At 39.1% G+C, this 25285-nt stretch overlaps 1 protein-coding gene across 15 annotated transcripts in view; it reads left to right on the top strand.

Annotated features, from left to right (window-relative positions):
• PSPC1 (paraspeckle component 1) overlaps nt 1-25284 on the top strand; it is a 68151-nt gene extending 42867 nt beyond the window's left edge. For 2 of the 15 annotated variants that reach the window (XR_008730940.1, XR_008730927.1), the window contains 4 exons: nt 16944-17047; nt 21296-21412; nt 21645-21912; nt 23136-24306. Coding sequence is in view for 1 of the 15 variants with exons in the window: in XM_055702310.1 (XP_055558285.1) it covers nt 11102-11143 (42 nt within the window). In the remaining 14 variants the exon portion in view is untranslated. Of the gene's footprint in view, nt 1-11101; nt 12666-13597; nt 13854-16943; nt 17048-17214; nt 21413-21644; nt 21913-23135; nt 24307-24481 lie in introns of those variants that run through there. The other 13 variants (XR_008730932.1, XR_008730931.1, XR_008730928.1 and 10 more) reach the window with 13 other exon arrangements.
• The last annotated feature ends 1 nt before the right edge of the window (nt 25285 follows it).

Below are 25285 nucleotides of genomic sequence, written 5' to 3'. Positions count from 1 at the left end.
TCTAACATCTTTTTAAATATCCATGAACCAAGTCTTTAAGTCTTAAAAAATACTGAAATGTTGAATTTGGGCACACTTTAAAGATTTCACGAAGAATGCCTTTTGTAGTTGATGACAGGCTGCCAAATTCTGCTCATAATAGAAACGTTATTAGGGCTGCCTGGCCTTGTTGATTGTATACAGTTCAACTGTATAAATTTTGATTTTGCCATTTGTGGTGTAGTAATAAACTCTAGCTATATGATAAATGTGTAATTTTGTTAAAGGAATGGTCCCAGTTTGTTTCCTAAAAATGGTATGTAGATGTGGCCATGCAGCATTTTTGCTTGAAGGTACTGCCCATGTGCTGGAAGTGATTAATTTTTCTTGTTCCTCATTTGGCTGATCAGTTGATCATTTTTTCTGTGTACACATGTACTTTAAGTTTTTAAACTGTCTTTGGTCTGTTTGACAAGAAGACACAGTGAAGTCCTGACTGCTGTATGCTGTGGTAAAACAAATATGCTTGGAAAGGATATGGAATTGGCAACTACAATGCGCTTACTTTTGGTTGTACTTACCGAGGTTTTACCTTATTCCTGACACTTCAGTCTAAACTGCTTAATTTTCATGTGAGATACAATTTTAATACTTTAAGATAGTAAAGCTGTACTATTCCATTTAAGTAAAAGAAAACAACACCATCAGAATCCAGCTTGTGTAACTGCATTTGCATTTGTCACCTCAGTCATCTGAAGGGGAGCTATTGGGCACTTAAATAAAATTAATTTTGGTTGTGAGTTAATTTCTTTGTTTTATGCAGTGTACTCATTAGATAAAGCACATTAATGTCTTGGGAAACTTGGTGGCCAATCAATCAAATGTACTTAAGTGTATTTATTTCCTACGAAAAATACAGATTACTGTTGATTATCTGGAAAGAAAAGTTCTGACCTTAAGTTGTTTTATTTATTGTCTACATCTATTTTATTTAATTGGACAAAGATACAATGAACTGGAGACTCTTACTAGAACAAAAGGTTAAAATAGATGGCAAGAAGACAGTATGAACTAAGTGTTATGTCAGTTTAGTTTTAACCAGTATCCAGTAGGATTTTATGGTATGCATTCTTTGAGAAGCATTCTGATCTAAAGTATACTGTCATATTTTAAAATGTTATACCACAGTTTTTTCCCTTTTCCACTTTTGATTTCAGATTTTAACTTGAAAAATAAATCTATAATTACAAATTCTTCTGAAAGCTACTAAATACAAACACATTGACTTTTATGAGGTACTGATTGTTAAATGGTTGTGATCTGCCTTGAAATAATTTGGCTCAAAAATGCCAAAATAAGCAATGTAAAGAAAGATCAAGTGAAAAACAACCCCCCTTTGGCCTTCTGAAGAGAGAATATTCTTCGGGGTGAGATGTTCAGCAAAAGAGTGGTGTGCTCTGATAGCATGAAGCTCTTTTTACTGAAGCATTTTGTGGAAACATTTTTTTTTACATTTTCTATAAGAAATTAATCATAATTCTTCTCTTAGTGAAGACAAGTAAAAAGAAACTGTAATTGAACTAGTAAAATGGCAGGGAAGGCTGGGTAGCAACTGATGGGGTCAGTTTATTTACATTGGGTGCAAACGTGAAGGGATGCTTAATCCCATTCCTGAGACTTGAAGGGGTGCATAATCGTAGGTGGTTTTAAAGAGTCTGCATTCAGCATGTCTTGTTAGCTTGTGCTTGGGGCCAAGAGTGGGGAACTTGAGAGAGCACATATTTCATTCAAGTGCAATTTAATTGTCTCTTTAGGAGCCCTGAATTTATTTATTTGGGCACTGTGCTGTCATTAAGATGCAGAACTGTCTTGGGACTTGGTGCTTCTATTGGGCTCTTGGCTCACTTCTAGCATGAGGGTTTATCAGTCCAAACTTCCCCGATTCTTGAATAATGAGGAGGGACTGAGTGTGGCCTATGGAAAATACCGAGGCTGGACAGCACTCCTTTAGATCAGTGGCTGTTCAGTGCTAGCTTAGTGGCAAACATAGGAGCGTGTTATTCCAAAAACTTTTGCTTTCTAAAAAAATCTGTTTAATGAAATGTGAGGGCATAATAGGAGGATTGATTTAAAACTTGCATTACTTAATGTCAGGTATAATTTTTCACATTGGATTGGCTTTTTGTTGCCTTTTGAGATGTACTGTAAAATATACTTAATCTTAGTAGGTGGTCTCACCAAATCGGTGTTTTGCTATTATGAAGAAATCTGTTCTTTTAAGTTTTGGGTTTTCCCCCCTAAAATACTTTTAAAAATGTAGCTGTAGGCATTTCAGGTTTGTTTTCACAGTAATCCATGAAATACTGAAGTTTATAGAAATTAAATTATCTATGTCTAAAATGTAAGTTGTAGAATAGATAAACCGAACGTTAAATTTTCATAAAAAGATTACTTTTGATGATTTTAAATTTATGGAAACAAGCCCTCAGTGTGTTTTAAATGGGATAGATTTAATAGGTCTTTTCAATCTTGAACTTCCTTAAGCTATGAAAATGAATTTAATTGAAATTTGCAGGTATTCATATTAATAACCTCAGCCTGACTTTTGGAAGCAGGAAGAGATGGGTTTCTTCAGAAAAGGAGTTCAGAATAGCAGCCATTTTTTCCTAATTGAAGGAACTATTCAGAAAAGTTTTAAGTTCAGAGATAAGCATAGTATAGGTAAAACCATTCAAAAACCTCGCGATCATAATGATTATTTTATACCCAAATCACATTAAAAGAAAAAAAAATATCTGTGTGAGTAAAAACTTAGTGATTTATGTGTAGTCCCTCAAATAGAGGACAAAATGCTTATAATAGGTGTGGGACTCAAAAGGAACTCCACTGTGTTACTGTGTACCCTTGTTGGTAAGGTTTTTTCCATTTGTTTTGGTAAATGTTTGTCTAGAGCTTTGATTTTTCCTAGTTTTGCTAGTGTTTTATATCTTAATTTCTGTAGACTAAACCATAGCTGTGTAATTTGATTGGATTTACATGCTAACTGTATCCAGGATATTAAGGGCTTGGCTTGAAAGAAGTGCGGTAAGAATAAAGATACTGTTCTTGCCCTTAATTTATCAGTAAAAAAAATTGCAGAGAACCTTGAACAAGGAATTAAGTGTGAAAGGTTCTGTATATAAACTGAAAAAAGATTGGGGAAGTGGAATAAAATAAAACCGGGAGAAATGTGGTTTAATTTTATATCTACAGCAAATTCACAAAAATTTTAAAGCTTGTTATACATGACAACCACTTAACTTTTAATGGAAAAATACAGAGATACTGGTTACATAAATGTATTGGATTTTTAAAAAACTGTGTTGTGCAGATTGCCAAGGAATATCAGAAAAACTGAAATTAGTGTTCTAAAAATTGTTTAATATTCATAGGATGTAGGGTGCAGTCACTGCAGTAGGATATGTTTCCTCTGTGTTGCAAAATTTTCTGTAGGACTTGATTTTTGTGGCTGAATACAGCAACCGTATACAGTGTACACACCTCATGTTGTCATTGGTATGAAGCAGCTGATGTTAAAATTGCTAGCCTCTCATCAAACCAGTGAAATCCAGTCTTACACCTGTGTGTCATAGCCAGAGAAGCACCAAACAAGATGGTGTAAAGGGAAGTAAAATAGTAAATATTTATTAGTTATTTGTGGGATAGGGTTAAGGTATTTTCATTAGGGTTTTTGCCTTAATGTCACTGTAACAATTTTTTATATATGTGAAAGGGAAAGCAATTTTACTCTCGGTGTTTATTTGAAATAAATACCTCACCGAAATGAAACACCCCTCCAAAAAGCACCCCCCAAACCCCCAGTGCCTAGTGCCCCCCCCCCAACAGGTGCTCCCTCTTTAAATAATCACATATACTTAAGCAAGGTGGAAAACTGTATATGCTTAAGCAAGTTGGAAGAGGAAATGTAATAAATCTAAAAAGATGTAAAAATCACAGGATTTATTGTAATGCTTCTTGCAGCTGTTTGCTCTTGGTGTTCTGGGCATTTTAATTGTGTTTCTTTTTCTACAAGCTCCATTACTGTTCATTATTGACTGCAAAAGGATTTATTCTGCAATGCTGTTACTGAGCTTTAAGTATTTTTATCTAGTGTAAAATTGCAGGAAAAAGCCCCAGCATAAACCAGCTATCACAGTACTGTAGAATGCAATCTTTTGAACTGCCAGCTGGAAGTGGTCTCTCAAGCTGCTTACAAGTGTTTTAAATATTTGTACGCTACTGGGAAATTGGAAATCTTCGTGTGCATATTTAAAATAATAATTCGACACAGGCACTGCTGCAGGTACGAATAGCTCTTTGCCCTCCTTGCTGCTTTGTTCTGCTTCCTGCCTGCTTTGTGCCACCCTTGCATCTCCATGCCCATGCAGTGAGCAGGGTAAAAGAAACCCAGTGAAAATTACTGATTCTGCTCATTTCACTGTGGAAGGAAAGAACAGCAAGGAGTTGGCGGTAGAGCAAGACTTCTCATAACTGTACGGACATAGATGTAGCATGAAGTAACCAATGTGCCACACAGAGGATGTAGTTTTATGTATGTTCTCATTACATGAGTTTGGATGAGTTTTTAGTACTTCTAAGAAATAGATAGTTTAGAACAAATAGGTAAGAAATACTGTTGAGGGCTTTAGTTAGATGTCTGAATAGCATGGTTATGTTTTACATTCTTAGTGGTAGTTGGCCCAAGAAGACACGTATTGGAATTAATGAAGAAAAAAAATGTACACTAAAATGTTGAGCCAAATTATATGTGAGCTTGATCTGTCTGTTCACTTTCTGCAGTTGCCAAGATGGTTACATGCAAGCCAGTAAAATACGGAAAATAGCATTCTTCATGATTTCTCCAGTAAAGATGATACACACAGTTGCTTTAGAGAAGCAAGGCTATTCACATGTATTTTTTCTTGGGAGGAAAATATGTAAACTGCAATTATAAAGATGGGAAATACTGTCTTTAAAATGCTAACATTCTTCATTCTTTGATACAATAGCACTGGATTGTTCTGTATATTACGTTTCACTTTTAGGGGACAGAGCAAGTGAAAGGTAAGCTGGAGCTCCAGTTTTAATCAACTGAAAATCAAAAGCCTTTTCCAGAAGGCACAAAAGGAGAACTTTAATAATGAAACAGTAGTTCATTTTTAGTTTCGTTCCAGTGTGGAACATTGTGCTTCTAGAACTTCAGTATTGTATCAGTGGCAGTTCCACATCTGACACTTTCAGAACCAGATCTGTGCTGAATAATAAAATAAAATTTCTGCCTTAGTGTGTGAAGAATGCAGTTACTACATTTCAAAAATGGAATGTTCAGAGTTTTGAAATAAAATGTATGAAATAAATGTCATATATTACTGGTTTAAAAGTGAAAATTATGTCAACTTGGCAGTTGGGATGGCTATGCTTTTAGAACCATTTTGGTTTATGTGCCAGTTCATTGTTGCTATGTTATTCTTTGTGTAGTTTTTGTAATATCACTTAATGCATGTTCAGCATCGTTCTTGCATCACAGTTATGTACAGTTTCATATTTTATTCACACTGATGAATGCAAGTGTCTGTAGAAGGGGGTACTAGAGCATTTGTCTAGTGTAATGTAACTTGTTTAGGAGGGCTTTTCATTGCTAAGCTTGCTTTCTGTTTTGTGTTCACTCTGCATGTTTTGTGCAAAATGTGCTTTTTCTATTGCATATGGAGAAAAAGCAGCAAACCATGGAAATGTGTTTATTAGGAAAGTAAAGGGAAGTCCTGGATGCCTCTTACTGCTGCTAAAATGACAGCTGGTTCAGGTCAACAAAATCACTTGGTTAACTTTCATGCATGATTACATCTACATTTTTTCCTGCTTACAGCCCACTTCAGTATTAATGTTAAAAAATTTCTGAGTAGTTTCCATAAATAATCTGGTTTTAATCAGAAGCATGTGTATAAGATGGTAAATAATTGCAAATGACTTGATGTTTGCTTTGAATAATACTGTAACTCCCCAAGTTGTATTAAACATAAAAATATAATTGGTTTGACTTTGATCATTTTTAAAGTGAAACTTTAAAAATTGTATTGAGTGAGAGTAAGCCCAGGCCACTGGGGACGGCAGAAGGTACGAACTGTGGAGAACCCATGCTCTTGTTTTGAGTCACGTTATTTTACTGGGCATGCTTTTTTTATTTTTTAAATCGGGACCATTGTGTGAAACTGTTATAAAGACTTAACCAGACATATAATTTGTCTTATTTTACACAGTTATAAGTATTAATTTATTATTAGCATCTTAAAAATAGAATTGGGTTAGATTAGGCACATGTATTTTACTGGAGATGGTAGCATGTAGTATGAATATCAGAAATAGTATAATTCAAATGATGGTAATTACCAAAGACTACTGATATGTTGTGCCTTTAAGCCTAGTTGGATAAAAGCTGATCTTTTGCATTGTTATTACTACCTTTGAAATGAACTCTTTCATCTTTTTCTTCTTCCAGTTAAGCATAAACTTGAATTTCCCAGGTGGCTGATAGTTTTGGGAATTAAATACTGATTTTAAAACTCAGCGCCCAGACCGTTGATACTACATTTGCATTTCTGCTTTATTGTTGTAGTAGTCACAGAATTACTCGCACATCTAAAAGTGTTCACCTAGATTTTTTTTGCAGTATTGTACATCACTTAATTCTTGGGGCTGCAGGTGGGAAAGCTGGTAATACAGAAACTTTCCATATTATTGTAAAAAAAAAAAAAAAATTGTTTAAAAATCTGATCTCTTCTAAACTACCAAGTGTCTAGGAAGCTGAATAGTGTATTTTTAAAGAAGGTTGGAAATTTTATTTTACCAGAGGTCTCACAAATTTATGAAGTATTTGACTGAGCTCTAAATTTTTCACTGGTCTGACAATTGAGGACATTCTGACTCGACTCTAACCTTCTATTAGTGGTATGGTGAAAATTCTGCAAGCTTCTGCAAAGCTTTAGAAGTGCTGTGAGGACGAAATGGCCATACTGACTGTAGGATTGGGCAAATCATTCATCTTTGAAGATTGTCACTGGCCTACTCTGGGTATCCTTATCCATTCTGTTTAGGACTTTGTTTCCTATCCTGTATTTCAGGTTTTATCTTATTGTAAAAGGCTTTAGCTTTTCCTGATGATGTGGAAGACTAGTTCTGTAGAACTTTATTTGGGGGTTCTAATACTAAATTTGTTGGAAGTGGGTTAAGGAAAGGATCAGATGTCAGATGAACAGCAAACCAGTTCTTCATATGATTTGGCAAGTCATTACATACCTCTCCATATGTGTTTTGTTTAGTATATGATTATCATGTATGTATTCTTAACTGTTGTGTCATTAAAAAGGATTTATGGCCCTTCCTGAGGGGGGGGGGGGAAAGACTTATTTTTAATTAATTTAATTCTAAAGTTTTTCTCATGTAAATCAATATACAATAATTGACAGATTACGCGAGAACTTAAAAAAAAAGAAGATAGGTAAGATAGGTACCTTTTCTTGACTCAGGTGTGTGGAAATATTAATATGGAAAAGTAAAAGTAGATAAGTGCTCTTCATGGTCTTACAGATGGGGGAGATAGCAGTATGGAAAAGCATGAATATGTGGTTTGACCTCACCTTTCAGTTTGTTTCCTCTAAAAATTTGGAACCTACCGCAGAATTAAAAACGCCAAATATGACATGATAAACTTACTTTAAAATGCTTAATGTTGTTTCAGAGTTCTGCTACAAATGAGAATAGTTTAATGTAAACATGGAAATAAAATACAAGCTTTAATGGAAAAAAGAAGCCTGAAAGCCTGTGTTTCATTAAGATACAGAGAAGCGTAATGTTGAGGAGTTGGCGATTTTTTTTCTCGTCTTTTTGGTTTTTGTCTACATAACCTAAAAGGAGCAGAGGTGGAACTTTATTAATAACATGCAGGGAAAGGCTGAATATACAAGACAGAATTGTGCTGGGAAAGGACTGAAGTTAAAGTATGTATAACTTCATATACTGATGCTTTGGTGGAGGATTTTTGTCATGAGTTTAGAGAGCTCTGCTTATAAACAGCCTCGTCCTGCTACTATTGCAGAAAAACGTTACTTTGTCTCGATCGTGACAAAACAAGAATAGGACTGTCAGGATTTAAGTTTGTGAAGAATGTAATGATCTTGCCACAGTTACAAATCTGAGTAGTTGAACAGTCAGCATCTGAGGTGGCTTGTCTGCTGATGGATACTTGTACAGCTACATGACTGCCATAGCCTTCCCAGGGCTTTGAATACAGTGGTGCCTTTGGTTGTTCCAGCATTTGCTTCACCTGCCTCAGTTAACAGAATTCTTTTAAGGCTGCAAGGATGCTTTTCAAAGTCTTCATCTCTTCTGCTTAGCAAATTTCAGTTGCACGGTGGCACCTACTGTATCTGGGGTTGAGGGTGCTATGTGTAGTCAGAGTCCTTAAATCAGCCTTTGCTCTTGCCAGCTACGGTCGCCTTAGTTTATACCTTTTCAGTCATTGCAGTGTGCTTCCAGATGTTACCTTTTGCGAATTACAAATGTAGTATACTCGATGAAGTATTGATCTGAGCAAGCTTGAGTAGAGACTTAGGAAATATTATGTACAGTTTTACAAAAACACAAACCAGTAACATTTGTACTGTCAATGACACAAATTCCTTTGATAATTCAGGGTGTGTTATGGAAAATGTATCTGTTGGATGATTATTTCAGTTTGATTCCCTAATTTTGTAATAAGGATGGAAAGACCTGGTTCTGCTTCCAGGTGCTGAGGTTCATATTTAAGCTATTTGGAGATCTGCATTTTAGTTTACACAGTGTAGTGTAAACTGGAATCACTCAAAATTTATGCACAAATATACCCTGTCGGAGCATACTCAGCAACCGGATGCTGATCAGATGCAAGATTTTGCAGAGCTCAGAATGAAAGTAAGTTGACTGAAAGCTTTTAAGTAAGATGGAAATAAAGTTACGAGAAGGCAAGAACAAGGTTGAGCAGAATAGGAGAGCCAACTGTGAGCTCTTTGAAGATGGTCTGCAAAAAGTAGTGGAAGAATCTCATAGCAGGTAAACACTGTTAACCTTTCAAAGAAATCAATGCATCAGTGGACAGAACCTCGGTTTGAAATGCGGACTTCGTTGGAGAAGCTGCTGCTTGTTTATGTGGAGTTTCTTTTTAAGACTTGGCAAATAATGTTTGTAGTGTGTTAGAATGGATGTTATTTCCTTGTGTACATCAAAAGTCACAAACAGGTAACTGAAGTAACAAACTTATGTTTCATTCTGTTCATGACCATTTTCTCATTAATGTGTTAACATTTAGAAATTTGTCACCTGACATAATTTTGATAACATATTTTTAAGTGCATATTTTTAATACCAGAATTATAGTATGAGCTTACATCTTGAAATCTGAATGAACCATGACGAAACGTAGTGCCAGCGGTCAGTCTCTGATTCAGAATACTTCAGTCTGGAATATGCCAGCTGACTGCCTTTGTATGTAAAGATGATAACAAAAGGAAGTTCTGTATTTCTTATCCATGTGGTCTTGGTCCTGTGCAGATGTGGTTTCATCATTATGGCCTTTGTTCTCGAGTGATGAAGGTTGTAGCCAACTGGAGTGTCTTTTAATGGGGGTAGATGGTGGAAGGGTGAATTTTACTAGTATTTGTAACACTGAGATGCCTGATAGTTAAACCTGTTATTCAAATATTGAATTTATTCCTAATACTGTGCTTTTCAGTCCTTTTAATTACCTGTTAGCAGGTGCTTCCTTAGCTGTATGTATGAGAGCTGAGACTTAATGCTTTTTTTTTCATGTTTGATACTCACTTAGAAAGCTGTTTCACTTTGGGAAGGAACAATAACTATCTTACAGGTAGCAGCCACTTCTACTTAAATAAGCAAAGTAAAATGGTACTAGAAAGTTGAGATAAATCCTACATTGTGCAGCATCAGCAATATGCCCAACCGTGCAAGTAAAGCACAGAAAGCCAAGTTTCAGTCCCAGCTTGCCAGATGATGAAGCTTGTACAACAGTAGCAAGTAAAGAGTCTCTTCACTTTTATGTGGTTGACTTCAGTACATACTCTGCCGTAAAAATTTGCACAGGTTCCTTGGTGGTGTAATGCACAACTTCTAGCCCAGGTCTGAATAGTAGTCTGCTTAGACTGGGCAAGTAAAGGAAGACTTGATTTGTTGCAAGGACTAGTTATGTCATGTTGAAACAGATCTCTAAATGCCTTCATCTCTACAAAACACAAGTTTTCGTAAGAAATGATACCTTTATTCAACATTGCTTTGTGGGTTTTTTCGTAAACAGGTAAGTCTTCATGTCAGTGGACGAATATGTGATAGAGCTTTTGCAGCATACCTTGTAGTTTATTAATGCTGTTCTGTTGTCTTTGTCTTGAAATACAGATTCCATCTCCTGTGTATTTCAAATCTAATGTAAGGTTTTCTCTTTTCTACCAAATATGTATTTATTATGGTGGAAGTAAGAAGCTGGTGTTCTGTATTTGTCATGAAGTAATCCAGCAGAGTTAGCACAGAAGGAAACTACCTAATTGCACAATGAATTACCAATTTTTTTGATGGGACCAGAGGCAGTGGGCAGAAACTGAAACACAGGAGCCTCTGTCTGAACCTCAGGAAACAGATTTTAATGTGAGGGTGACTGAGCGCTGGCACAGATTGCCCAGGGAGGTTGTGGAGTCTCCATGGCCATCAGCTCTAGGTGGGCCTGCTTGAGCAGGGGGCTGGACCAGATGATCTCTAGAGGTCCCTTCCAACATTGACCCTTCTGTGATTTTTCTCATCTAAAGTTTTGACTTCATTGAACTTGATATGAATTAACATTAAAACCCTATCGCATGCTTAGGTATTTGAATGCTTCCTTACTAGGTTTCATTTCAGTATAGATGTCTGTATTTCTTAGTATTGTTGTATTCTACATTTCCAAATGAAGCACTTCAAAGATGAAAACCCTTTGGAGTGAATCTTGAGTTGTTGCTCTTTATAATAAGGACTGTGTGACCACAGCTTGCCCTGCCCTTTCCCCCAGCACAGTGTTATGGCTTCAGAGGTTTTAGCCCCACAAAGATAATCAGTTCTGCTGTCATTATTTTGGAAGAGGAGGTTAGGACACTGGCCTAACTTGGCACCTGCTGCAAAGATGACAGGTAAGGAATCCTACAGGAGGGAATGGGGAGTGTCGTGTGAAGTTGTGTAAAGGTGCATTGCTAACTCTTCAGAAGTAAACGCGCTGTGTATTGGTGAATTTGACGATTCCTTAGGAATGCTCTTTTTTTAAACTAGAGAAGGTTAGATTATGCATAATCTAGGAAGTTTCTCATGAAACTAGATTCCCCCCTAGTTTTTGGAAGATCCAAAATACCAAAATGATGAGATCATCACAACTATATATAAGTATTTTTCTATAATACAAAGCTTATGCTGATTTTCTGTAGTTCTAAAACATATAAATTATGAGAAAACTATCTCTTAGGTTTTGCTTATACAGATTTTTGCTACTTGAAAATAGTTTGAAAGATTATTTTGAAATTAAACCACTGATACCAATAAAACTATGCCTGTTTAAATGTCTCTGAATTTTTTCTTGGTGGTTCTCTCATCTCAGATTGCATAATTGTAAACTTGGTTGCACAGTGTGTAGCTCAATGTTATCCTGACTTCTGTTGAAGTAGTAGAGCAATAGTGATACTACTAAGCTCTGCTGGCTGTGCTGGTTTAACTTTATCTCATTTACAGCAGACTTCTAAATTTGTTTCAAACTGTGTGTATAAACAAGCCGTAAGTTTCTGTGATAGATGAACTCACTCAGAATTTCTAGAAACTGACAGAAGCAGCTCGTGATATCTTAACTGTTAACTTCCAGTGCTGATGCAACCGTTTCAGATGCTTTTGATCTGTCAAATTTCGTAAGTTTTCTTTGTTAATTGGTGAAGTCACATATATACGTCATTATTTCTAGGTGAAAGAGATGATGAGGGTTAAAGGTTATTCAACAGTTTTGTACAGCTCACAACATACATTCAGCAGCTCCTTCAGCAGTTTTGTACTACTTAGCTGTTCGTGATAAGGTAAAGTATCACAAAATGCTCAGGAACTTTGCATTCATGTAACAGGGCATGTGCGTTCTGAGTGGAGAAAATGGTACTGTTACTTGGATGTTTTTCTAAGCTGCTCAGCATGAACAGTCATTGAAAGTAGAAATCTGAGTATCTGAAGGTGTTTCTGCTGCATTAATGACAACATATGTAGAATGGATAATCGTGAAAAATCACTGTCTTGATTACCCAGCTATTCTGGTGCTGCAGATTCCTCGACATGGGAATGTTAGTGAGCAATATGGGGGAGGGGGCCATATTCAAAAACACGTGATTGAGTTGCTGTTTCATATAGGATTATTTTAGTGACTGTATGACTACAGCCTCACAGTTCACAAAAATTGGCAAAAATACAAGGTATATATTTACATACAAAATACATGTAAGTCTAATGCTTCACTTATACTGTGCAGTAGAAGCCTGGGTGATGTTAAGACTTCATTCCCTTCTGCTGATCAAACTGAAACTTCTTTGAAATGTCAGGAATTTTTTTATTTTTTATTTTTAAAAATGGACTCTCCTTCTGTATTAAATGCATAGCCTTACATCTGGGAACTCACAAAGGAGCAGTTTTTATTAAATTTATGAAGTACTTATAAATTTTAGCATCTTTAAATTCAGACCTTGCTTAAGCTGCACAGATGAAATCTTTGTCCTTTCTGTTTAAATATTTTCAGACATGCTCATTATTCTCCAAATACTGAAGAAATAGTTATAACTTCCGTGAGTGAAGTTTTGCAGTCCAGGCAAAACAGGAAAAAAAAAAAAAATGTTCCTTGATCATAATATTGTCACTGGTATGGGTTTATTACTGCCACCACTTTTTTCTTTTTTGAAATCTGATTCCAGAAGAGGAATATTACTAACCTTCACATTCCTCATTCTGTGTAAGATGCTAACTAACTTCAGGTACTCTCTACCTTATAAACTGTAAATTGTGAAATAGATGAAAAATATTTTTAATAGTCTTGTCAAGGAAATTGAATGCCTTGCTGGCACAGTTCAAGTAGTGTTTGCCCTTATGTTTCTGGGAACTTATTTTTCCTTTTGAGCCTTATTTTGGTAATGCTAATTTTTTTCCCTCTTAAACGCTTATTTGCTTCTAGCTGTCTACAAGTATATGCTCTTAAGGAGAGAATTTAGGGAACGTGATTGGGAAGGGTTATCTTGCAGTTTGTCTCCTGTAATTACTGGCAGCCATGCAATGATGCCCAGGTGACAATGGATTTACTCTCTGATGGTTTTATTGTATCAAATATGTGCTTTTGCCCTCAGCAGGGGCTACTCATGATTAAGGTGAGCAGGTTTGGCCAGACTTGGTAAGAGAAGAATGGGGAGGAAAATGTTGCTTGACCATTTAGAAGTGTCTAGCACTGTATCTTCTGTTAGTACGTCAGCAGCCAACATTCTTATCTGTTACCTTTTGATAGGTAAACCTGAACAAATGCAAACATGAACACAGCTCTGCGGATCACCTCGGGTTCCCTTTGGAAACCCCAAATAAATGGCCACAAGGGATTGTGTGTTTTCCTGAGAACAGCTCTGCACTGGAGTTCATCCTTTCTGTGTGATGGATAGTGGCTCTGCTACACTCAGAATGATACCTATCTCTGCTGGTGCAAACTGTCGTATGGTCCACTTCAGTGGAAGTCAAAATTTACCCATGCTGCTGTTCTGTATTGCTAGGTAATTTTTAAAGTAGACATAAAATAAAGGGGGAAGTGGAGGGAAATATAGGGGGGAAGCTCTTTGTTACAGTAGTCACCAAAAATCCTGTTAATCAAAAAAAACCAAAACAACGCACCCCACACCCCAGTCTGTTCTGTTAGTGAAGCCAGTGAAGCTGCATAGCATCGGTGTGCGAGGTAAATGTAAAGCGTCCTTCAGTGCTGTAGATTGTCATAGCTGTTTCTGCGTGGTAGCTTGTTTCACATGCAGTTCTGTAGTGGAAAGACACTAGTGGAGAGTGCTCTGAAGCCTGAGTGTGTGTTACTTGAAATGGGTTGTACTGAGGAGCTGGTTTTCAATTTTCCTTGATAATGGCACAATATATGCACAGCATCACTCAGTTTGTGCGTGATGCATCTGTTCTTTTCAGTATAGGCATGTTTATCATGCTGTTAGCCTTTTAGAATGTTTCAGATGGATTTTGCTTGGCACCATACCCACTCTGAGCTTTAATTTAAAGAAAAGCTTTATCATAGGAATGAAAGTGATTCAGAGTCTATTACTTTGAAAATAACTATTTGCTGTGTTCCTGCTTACTCTTGCAAATCCCTTTTTTCAGCAATATCTGCTAGGATATATTCAGATCTAACAAAGTAATTACCGTTAATCGTAAACAGTAGGGTTTATGTAGGTTTTTGTTAGGGTAGAGAGGTTGTAATGATCTTAATTTCTCATAGGGGAAGAAACATGAAGAAACATACAGCAGGAGAGACCTACTGTTAAAAAAAAAACCAACCAAAACCACAACCACACACAATAAGTTAAGTATTTGAGTTATGGTAAATGATTATGATTTGTAACACTGCCATATGGTCTTACTAGCTGGTTTTAGGGGTTATTTTCAAAAACGTAATAGATTTATTTGGCTACAATTTTGTCACTAATTCCCTACTGGTTGCCAAGAATCTGGCTCACCACTTTGGTTTCAGTAAATCTGGGTGGCCATGTAGAAGTCAGTATACACTGGCTGTTGTGGAAACTTGAGAGACTGTGTTAAGCCTCTGGAGGTCTTGGCCTTGCTGTTTGTAGCTAGGGGAAGAAAAGAAGAAAAGCCTAATTATTATGTTTTTTCCATAATCTAAAATACAAACTGAAAGATGGGCAGTTTGTAATTGTAGCTTCCCTTTAAGATGGGTACATACTTACCAGTAGCTGGATTAGTTTCACCATGTGGTGGTAATGTCGCAGGACACTAATGTTTGTCCAGATGACAACTCCAGTCAGGTCCCCGTGATGACAGACATTGCTAACAGCCATTATTACATTTGACCTGTTAAATTGCTTTAATACTAGTGCTTGCAAAATCATAGCTCTAGTTATAAAGGGTTAGTGGGCTGTGCTCTGTTGTATCTGCTTTAGGAAGAAAGTATCCATCTTGCTGGACATCTGTGTTACGGAATAGGTAACAGAATTTCTGAAATAGGATATATAGCAAGCTGCACCATGGGGTGGGGAAAGATGAAAAGGAAGCAAGTGGGAGAATTGATGAATTAACAGCACTTTTAATAGGACTCAAACAAATTGTGCCAACTTTGAAGTTGTACTTATTTCGAGCTGCTAGCCTCAGCTTTTTTTCAGTTGTATCTGCTAAGGTAAATGTTACCTTTGTTGTAAATGTTCGTGATTGTGTATTGCAATTTGCATGTATGTCACTTCTGAGTTGTTGTCTGGGGCTGTTCCTGAAGCAAAGCTAGCCTGAAAGGCACAACCTGTACGTGGCTTTCCAAAGTAATTCTGTAACACACACACTTCACAGGGTGTGCTAAAGTTTCTGATCATCAGACAGTACCTAAAGACTTAAAACAATTTACCAAGATCTTGAACTGAGAGCATACAGAGTTCTTCATCCCGTTGTGCTGCTGTAACTGGGGCTTTCCAGGCAGTCTTCCTCTCTAGGAAGACATTTCTAGGGCTTCTTAGCTCTGCAACACGTTTCTGTGTCTGCTTCCCCAGCCTGAGTAATCAATTATATTAAACCTATTAAACATGGCAGTCCTCACATGTTAGTTTAAATTGGAGGTATTTGTGGAGAAGAGGTGACTTTCATTGGGGTGGGGGAGGAGGGAATGAGTGTGTATGGGTGTTCTGAAGCCTGAATGGCTGGGGCAGGGAGCTGTTGGATTTTAAATGTTTTGGATAGTTATTTTGCATGTGAACTCTGGAAGAAGACACACAGAGTTCAAGATGGATACCCTTATTAACATTTCCAGTTATTATCTAGGCCTTTTTGAATATAATTACAGTAAATTTAATTATGAATTAATAAATGTAATAGGAATAAAAATATACTCTGACTTGCTGTTTGTTCTTCCAGCTGCACTTGCTGCAAATGCAAGCAGATCTATTGCAGAAGTTTTAAAATTGCAAGTCTTAAACTTTTGCATCAATTTCTAATGCTTTGCTTATTAAAATTTTAGTGAGACTTGCATGCAGTTCTGTTCTGAGGTGGTGTTATAAATCAGGACATTTTGCTCCAGTTCAGTTCAGTTGTATTGATACCGTGCTTACGCAGTGTCTGTACCACAGCAAGCTGTGGCATGGGGAGGAGACCGTGCTTCTGTACCCTCAGTACAACTACAGTGAGAGCAGTTAGTTCTCAAGTTTCATTAATAACTGTGTTATGTGCAGGAATCCTAATTACTGTAGTGGCAATAATATGAGAAGGATATCACTTTGGCCACATGCATTGGCAGGCCTAGAAGACAGTGTTGTGTTTGATATGTGTTTTAAAAACCCTCCAGAGTGAAAGGACTTGGGGTTCTTTGGAGCAGATCTGCACTTAATGAACTCTAAGCAGAAGTATGAATATCTAGGAACTTACTAACATTCCAGAACAGCTGTTTTTTAACTGTTGAGGTAGTAAAAATAATTTTGAAATCTGTGTAGTAACAATTAAGTGGTAAGAATGGGTTGAGAATAAATGGTATTTTTTTTTCTGGTAATGTGAAGTTTTATTATGGTTTATTTCTCCATATTTAAAAAGAGAAGCTACTGTATTTTCTGATTTGTTTGATGTTACAGTTATTTACTGTCTCTTTATTTTTTTAGGTTACTGTTGAAATCTTAAAATGCAGATGAAGACTGGCTTGTGCAGAATGCTTCTACTATCTTATGCATACAAAAGGGAGTCCTAAACCAATTTTTAGTACAAGGTATGTATTAGGATATTTGGCTTTATTCAGCAATTGACTGAAATGAAGAGCCCCCTTTTTGTTCGCATTTGTGATTTGATGTAGAGTAATTCTGCTTCTACACTTCAACTAATAACTTGCTTTCAGATAATGTAATTCCTTGTATAATTCCTGTCATATGTTAACAGGTTTTTAAAGACTTGAAGTGTATGTACACAGCCTCTTGCAGAGAGCTCAAAATCTGGCCAGTCATAATGTCTCAAATCCAGAAACCATAGTGCCACATTAATACGATACCATGTCTGAGCTACTGGATTATTGGTACGTTGCACTTGGAATCCAGCTTGTACGATCAACTCTCTAGTTTCTGATACTGACCATTCCTTGGGATTATCCAGTAGGCCTTGCTCTGGAAGGCTGTGTCCGTGTACTTGGTAAAACCTGGGGTAGAGTTCAGCTTGGGTACACACAGGTATGTAGTGTCATCTACCCTGGGTGTTGCAGGCATCTCTGTGGGACTGATGGGTATGAAGTTTTTAGAGGGAGATTTATTCAGCTTGTTCAGTAGTTCTGATGGTTCTGAAATTCCAAAATAATCAGTTGCTTTTATAGGAAAAATAATTTTAAACACTCATAAGATTTGACTGAGATGTGCAAGTTCCACTGATAAAGCAAGAGGAATTTGGACTGGTTATCCTCTGTTTGTGTTTAGCCTAGTAAAATGTACTCAGAGCTGTCTCTACAGTTGTTTTAACAGTAAATAGATAACTAGATACATAAAGAACAAGATATATTGAGCTATTTATTAATGACATGTGAAAGATGTCCTTGCCCATGGCAGGGGGTTTGGGCTAGATGACTTTCAAATGTCCCTTCCCACCAAATCGTTACATGATTCTGTAGTAGTATTTTTATTGCTAATTAGAGGAGTCCTTTTACTGCTTTCCAAGTCAGCTAGTAAATTAAGTGTGAGAAATAAGCACTAAAACTTGGGAGTGTTGCATGGTAAGTATAAACATGTTGGGGTGCTTTGTCATTCTGTGAAAAGCATGTGAAGGACAACATGAGAGAAGAAATCTTTCTGCAGTAACCTATCTCAAAATGTACTGTGAGTTATGACCAATACTGAAAAATTGCCTGTGTGGTCATCTTTTATTCTCAGGTGTGAAATAGTTCAAACTGTCTACCTAAGATAGGCAGCATCCCATTATGCTCCACAGAAGTTCAGTCTCCTTTTTCTCTACTTTTTACCCTCTGCCTGCTCTGCCTTGCTGTATCTTTTACTTAGGTAGCACTCCTTTGTAAAGCATTCTTCCAAAGAGAAAATTTTTCTCTGTGCATGCTTCAGATGAAGAATTGGAGACCTGCTCCCCCCCTTGTGTTCAGGTCACCCCAGTAATACACACCATGCCAGACAGCCTGGTAGTTACCCTTGCGACTGGAAGTGACTTCTCCCCTGAGCGCTGCAGTGCCAACTTCCATCTCACCTCTGCAGCTGAAATCCGAGCAGGCTCTCCACAGAATCCTAGAATACCTGAGGTTAGAAGGGTGCTGCGGAGGTTGTATAATCTAACCCCCTACTCAAAGCAGGAGGTTGGGTAGGGCAGGTTGTCCTGAAACTCTGTCCATTTGGGTTTGGTCTCCAAGGAATGGAGACCCCATAACCTCTCTGAGCAACTCATACCAGTGCTTGGTCACCCTCACAGTAAAAGATGCCTGATGTTCACAGGGAACCTCCCGTGTTCCAGTTTGTGCCCCTCGCCTCGTCCTGTCTCTGGGCACCACTGGAAGGACTCTTATCTATCATCTTTATACCCTCTCATCAGATGTTTATAAATACTGAAGACTTCACCCCACTTTCTCCAGGCTGAGCAGTCCCAGCTCTTTCAGCTTTTGTAACATGAAGGATGCTCCAGTCCCTCAGTTGGCTTCCATTCAATGAACACAATCCAATATGTCCATGTTGGTTTTTTTTTTTACTGGGGAGCCCAACACAGGACAGAACGCTTCCGATGTCTCACCAGTACTGAGTAGAGAGGAAGGATCCTCTCTGTTTCCTTATGCTGGCAACTTTCTTTGTAATGTAGTGCAGCATGCCATTGGCCGCCTTTGTGGCCAGGTTACATTCTTTGTTCATGGTGGTCCTTGGACCTGGTGTTCACTGGGACCCCCCAGGTCCTTCACCTGCAAAGCTGCTTTCCAGCTCCATCCTGTCCTGGTGCCTGGGATTATTCCTCCTCAGGTGCAGGATTTGGTTATTTCCCTTTGTTTAACTTCACGAGATATTGTGGGCCCATCTCTCCAGCCTGTCAAGGTCTCTCTGGGTGGCAGCGTGACCCTTTGGTGTATCAGCCACTCCTCTCAGCTTTGTATTGCCTACAAACTTGCTGAGGATGTGCTCTGTCCCATCAGCTAGGTCATAAATGAAAATGTTGAAAAGGACTGGCCTCAGTACTGATTTCTGGGGTACTCTGCTACTTACTGGTCTGCAACTGGACTTCGTGCCACTGATCACAACTTTTAGGCCTGGCTGTTCAGCCAGCTTTCAGTCTACCTCATCGTCCACTTATCAAGCCTGTACCTCATCGACTTGTTAGTGAAGATATTATGGCACCCGGTGTCAAAAGCCTTGCCAAAGTCAAGGTAGACAATATCCACTGCTCTCCCCATATCCACTGAACTGGTCACCTCATCGTAGAGGATCCTTAAGGATTTGCAAATGACCCCTTTGTAAATCCATGCTGACTACTACGTTACTTTCTTGTCGTTCTTGGCCTGTTGGTCTGGAGCAGTTTCCAGGAGTAGTTTGTCCATCACCTTGCCAAGGCCTGTAGTTCCCTCGGTCTTCCTTCCTGTCCTTTTTGAAGACAGGAGTGACATTTGCTTTCCCCTAGTCCTTGCACGTCTCTCCCTGTTGCTGTGACCTTTCAGCAGTGGAGAGCGGTCTGGCGGTGCCAGCAGCAGCTCCCTCGGCACCCGTGGCTGCCTCCCACCAGGCCCAACACATGTAACCTGTGTCCAGCACAGGTGTTGCCTAACACGGACCCTGCTGCCTGTTTGATATTGAAGAGGTGCGGGGCTGAGGAGGTGGGAAAACTGATACGCATCTTGTTTTGCCGTTTTGCTTTGCCCTTTACTAAGGAATTCCCTGTTACTTTCTAGTTCTAGTAAAATCACAATAAAATAGTAATATAAAAATAACCAGACAATTATGTGTAACATACACTAGGCTATGGAAATAAGCAAGCTACACGCATTTATTCTCAAAATCTAAAAAAGACAATACAGTTAAAACTGTCAAAAAAGTAGTAGTAATAGAAAAAACAACTTTTTCTAAGTTTGACTCAAAAGAGATTTTCTATCCAGCTGACATTTTGTCTTGACGATGTAGCTGCTGGGAATTCAGTATTGCTTGTCCTTATGTATCAGCCTGCACCCCCTGCAAAAGAGCCATTTGGGAGCCCCAGCCCTTGGCAGGTTTCCCAGGCATCTCAGAATTTTTTAGTCTTCAATTTACAGTTTCCTTCCTGTGAAGGGAAGAGCGGATGGCCGAGGTTCCTTGGAGATACAAGTGTTTCTTTGACTGGCTAAATAATGACTCCTTGTCTCAGTGGAGATAAAAATCCTTTTCTTTCCCCGTTATTCATCTGTCTGTGTGCACTTCAGATTGCAGTGTGAACCTGACTGACAAAGCCTAACGGCCTAATTAAATTGCATTAAAAATTGAGGGAAGACAAGATAAAAACATGAGTGGATCTCATTGTATTTGAGGCTGAGTGTGCAATAGCATTCCAAAGACTGGGAGAGTGAGCCAAATCATTCACATAAAAAAATCTACACCTGCTCAGCTTGGTCTCCCTTAACTTGCTGCTGAGCAGTATTCGGGGAGATGAGAGCTGGCCTTGGTGCGTCATTGCATTCCCTTCTTCAGCTCTGAAATACATCTGCCGTACAGTTCTGTTACACCAGAAAATGCACTCAGCTCTGACTTTAATTTCCAGGGAGGCCAGAGTTCTGTGAGGCTGCCTGTTGCTGGGGTTCCTGAACAGTGGTGAACAGAGAGTTCCAGGTGACCTCTTGGATGGCCTATCTGGGAAAGCATTAGCATTTCCCAGCTCTTTAGCAAATACAGTTTGATAATGCATTGCTCTGTAGTTTGCTATTTGAGTCTTCAAAAGTACGTTTTCAAGGAAGTTACCGCTTCATTGTCTCTTTAACTCCTTGGCCTGAATCGTACTTCCTTCCTGAACATGTTCTCCATTGCATTAGGTTTCTGCCAAACCTGCTGGTGGCTGTACCCCCTCGGAATTGAAGATGGCTTTCTGCCATACTGTGATTATGTGCAAAACGCTGCTCCTCAAGCTGGAATTACAAGGACCGTCAGGGGTGAGAATATCATCATGCTGTCACTCATAACAGTGCTCAGTTATCAGTCTTTTTGTATTATCTTTGTGCTTTATGTGCATTTTTTTTCTTTGTTGTTCTCTATGCCCTCGGGCACAAGAATAATGCTGTTATCTAATAAAATGGTAATTAAATCTGTAGCGCCTAGCTGAACAGTGGGGAGGGATGAATTCATCGCTCTCACTTAAGCTGTATTCTTTCTGCTTGTGGACAGGTCTGGCCTGCGAGACTGAAGGGAATAGGGCTGTTTGAAATGATGGGCAGGGGGCCAGCATGCAGGTGCTGTGTCTCCCACCAGCACCCTGGACTGGAAAAGACACATCGGAAGAATCTGATGTCTGCTTGCAAGGTTTAAGATGCCTTTTTGTGTACGAGGAGATGAATTACAGCTTTCGTGATGTGACTGTCTTCAGCCTCCAGCAGAAGAGCATTGTTAAGCAAAGTTGAGCGTTTCATAGTCAAGCTGATGTTGGCCAGCTTCGGTGTGTAACTGAGCTCTTGACTCCATTTTTGCTTAGACTGTACCAGAAGCAGATTTTCTTTCCAGAAATACTAGTACCAGGAAGTGGTGTTGATAAAAGGATTGGAGTTTGTTGTACATGCTGCAAGAGTAAATGATTTATTAAAAGACTGCTTCTTGGTTAATGGACTGGACTAAAAGAAAAGCTTTTAGAGTTAAATGAGTAAGAAAAAAGTATTTTCAAGCACTGAAGTATATTACAAAAAGATAGGGAAGTGGTAGGGTTTATAACGAAACAATAGTGTGGACTGTATTTAAGTTGCAGTAGAGCTTACAAGAGCACAGAAGTATTAGTTCCATAGAGAAAACGGTACTGTTATCCCAAACCTGGGTTCTTCACCTGGTGTGCAAGAGCTGATCTGCACAGTAGAGGTTCATTGCACGCCTGTGCAGAGATGGGCGCTAAGCGGTAAAGTCTGCAAAGCTAGCACACCTCTCAACACACTGTAGAATGTTTTATACACTTTGAACAATTGTTTGCAGTTGTGTTTAGTCACACTTGGTTTTCTTTTATGGGTTCTTACAAGTCTTGTCTCCATCTACAGGTACAGCATTCTTTTTTCCAGCCTGCATGTTCTGTGGGGAGGGGGCTTTGTTAGTAGGGAGTGGAACTTCTAGTATGCTAATAAGGATAGTTCAAACTATTTTCTGTTTGGTCTTAGTGACCATTTGGTCCTCCTTGAGCTTACCTTGTTATGCCCCACCTTGACATATTAATGGTATGTATTCCTTTTCCCCAAGGCCTCGTTTTGTTAACTGTAAGGATCAGCTACATCCGTTTTTCAAATTTTGTTGCTTTTCACTATAGATATTTAGACTTTTTTATTTTTTAAATAATTCTTCTATCGGTGTCAGCCTGCAACAGCTGAAAAGGATTGGAAGGAAATGTTAATGAATGGGGAGATTAAAGCTGCAGTAAGATTTCACTGTGCGCAGTAAATTTTAGTTGGTAATTATGATAAAAATGCCTGCTGTCTTAATGTAGCCCAATAAAAAGGTGACAAACAAAAACCATAAATGAAATCAATAATGAAAAAATAATTTTGATGCAATGAGTTTTTAACATTGCACTGTAATGTACCTGCAGGGTTTTTTCAGGGTTTCTTAATCTACTATAAAACTCTTCCAAATTAATCAGTGACTAACAGGATATTTATTTTCTGTTTCCTGAAATCAACAACACAGTAAACAAGAATTGAGGGCCTTACAGCAACCTTGCAGAGTTCAGTAAGGGCAAATGCAAAGTCCTGTAGCGGGTACTGAATTAACATGAATGACTGGTTGTGAAGAAGCTCATCTGGGACAAGTGAAGACGAAGGTGTCCAGCGACATTCTGGGCTCCTGAAGCCAAGAGGTATATGGGAACAAGGCCAGCAGAAGCCACCAAGGCGATGGGGAGGTTAGAGACAGGCAGTGGGGGGTGTTCAGTCTGAAAAACAGGAGGTGGGGGGTTGGAAATCCTACTTGAGCTGTGTGATGGAAGGGGGTAGAGAAGATGAAGCCAGGCTCATCTCAGAGGTGCACAGCCGTGAGGAAGTCTCGTATAATTTACAGTGCAAGTGTTGCATCTTAACGGGTCTTCCCTTGTTTCAGGAAGGGAGGACGCAGGGGCCCCAGTCTGAGGGCTGGCTGCAGGGTGATGTTCACTTGCGGTTTTAGGGATCTTGATCCTGCTGTCTACAGAAATAAGAACTGTTCCAGTATATAGACAGTATTGCTGACAGAGACAGGAAAGCGAGGGAAGTTTCAAATGCTTGGCATCTCCCTACATGTAGACTTTTCCAGAAGTGGGAGGTCTCAGTCAGCTTTGTAAAGCCTTTTTAAAACAGTAATAAATATGCATGTAAGCACAGCCTTCACAGGCTGGGGCTCTGGTCATTACTGTTTGGGGCAGGGATAGCAGCTTTTCCCTCGTGATACGGATGACTGTTCAGCGCAAGACACGCAGCTGCTTCAGCAGGCCTAACGGGGCTGCTCTTCCCCAAATTCATACTCTCTACAGAAGCCTGTATAAGTAACAGCTCCAGGGACCAAGATTTTTTGTCAGAAAGTGCGGGGCTGTGATGCAGATCAAGATGTCACCACCTGGGTAATACTGTCCTCCAGCTCTGGTTGAAGACATTTGAGCTGCTGGCACAACAGGGGCAACAGCCGCACTCGTGGTTTTGGTTGTCTTAAAAGCAGAGCTGCCCCTGCCGTCGTCCTGAGAGCAGCACGGACGTGAGAGGAGCCCGGCAAGGGTAAGGCCTGACCCACCTCCTGTAATGAGTCAGTGCCAACAGCAACTAACCACAGAGGAGTCCCTTACAGTTCGAGTCATGTAGGATGTACTGCAGAAATTCTTGGGGGGGGGGGGGGGGAATCAGTGGTAGCTATCCTGCACGACAGCCTTGAAATCAAAAAAACATCTTCTGCCTGCTCCTGTCCTCCTGGCTGCTATATGTGAGGTGTTGGAGATTTTATCTAAGAGCCCCCCTTCTTAACTGTAATTTTGACTGCTGTATTCTGTGCTGTCTTTTGTCCGCTTTTAGTATTTTTTTCCTCTCTCTTTCACTTCAAGATGGGTTCAGAAGCTGAAAAATATTTTCCCCATTCATGTGGGACACACAAAAGCCGAGGAATGTTGGAAGTGTCAGGATTCAGTGATGGGCTTGCAGCCCAAAAACACGGCCTGTACAGTTCTTTTGCATTCTTAAAAGGTAAAACTCCCACTATACCTCCCGCATTACAGAGGGAGACTCCAGCAAAACCGAAGGCACAGCTGTAGGAACGCGTCGTGCAAGGACTGGATTGCCACTACTCCGGAAGACTGACCTAAAGGAAGAAGATTTTACAGTGGCTCTTTTCCAGCACTATATGGGAAGGCAAAGGGTGGTAACAGGCAGAACATTTCAGGACAGCCCTCGGGCACTCTGAGCTGTCCTAGCTGGCAGCTGCACTTCAGTGCTGTCCCTTCCCTGTGCAGAAGGAGCTTTCTTCCATCCAGACTGATTAACGCCTCCGTTTAGAAAAACCAGTGCAGGAAGGACAGGGGCCCTACCCTGGCCAGCTCATCACCCCCTACCCTTCAGTACCTGTGAAAGAAGCCAGGAACGCAAATACTGACGATGGAGCAGTGAAAGAATGCACCCAAGCCTTCGGAACAATTTATTGCCACTGCAGTTTATAGTAACTGCAGCTGCTTAGCCTTGCTGACAGCAGCAAGAAGAAACCGAGCAAGTACTTCAAAGGTATTTCCCCACTGTGTCTAAAGAATTGCTTTTTATTGTAGCTACTTTCTCTTCATCCTTTGTCCACCAAAACCTTTTTCTTAGCAACTGGATAAAAACCATATT

The sequence above is a fragment of the Falco cherrug genome, chromosome 2, assembly GCF_023634085.1.
Source record: "Falco cherrug isolate bFalChe1 chromosome 2, bFalChe1.pri, whole genome shotgun sequence".
In the NCBI taxonomy this organism is placed as follows: domain Eukaryota; kingdom Metazoa; phylum Chordata; class Aves; order Falconiformes; family Falconidae; genus Falco; species Falco cherrug.
The sequence above is the reverse complement of the archived record's forward strand: the minus strand, read 5'-3'. Positions and strand labels throughout refer to the sequence as shown.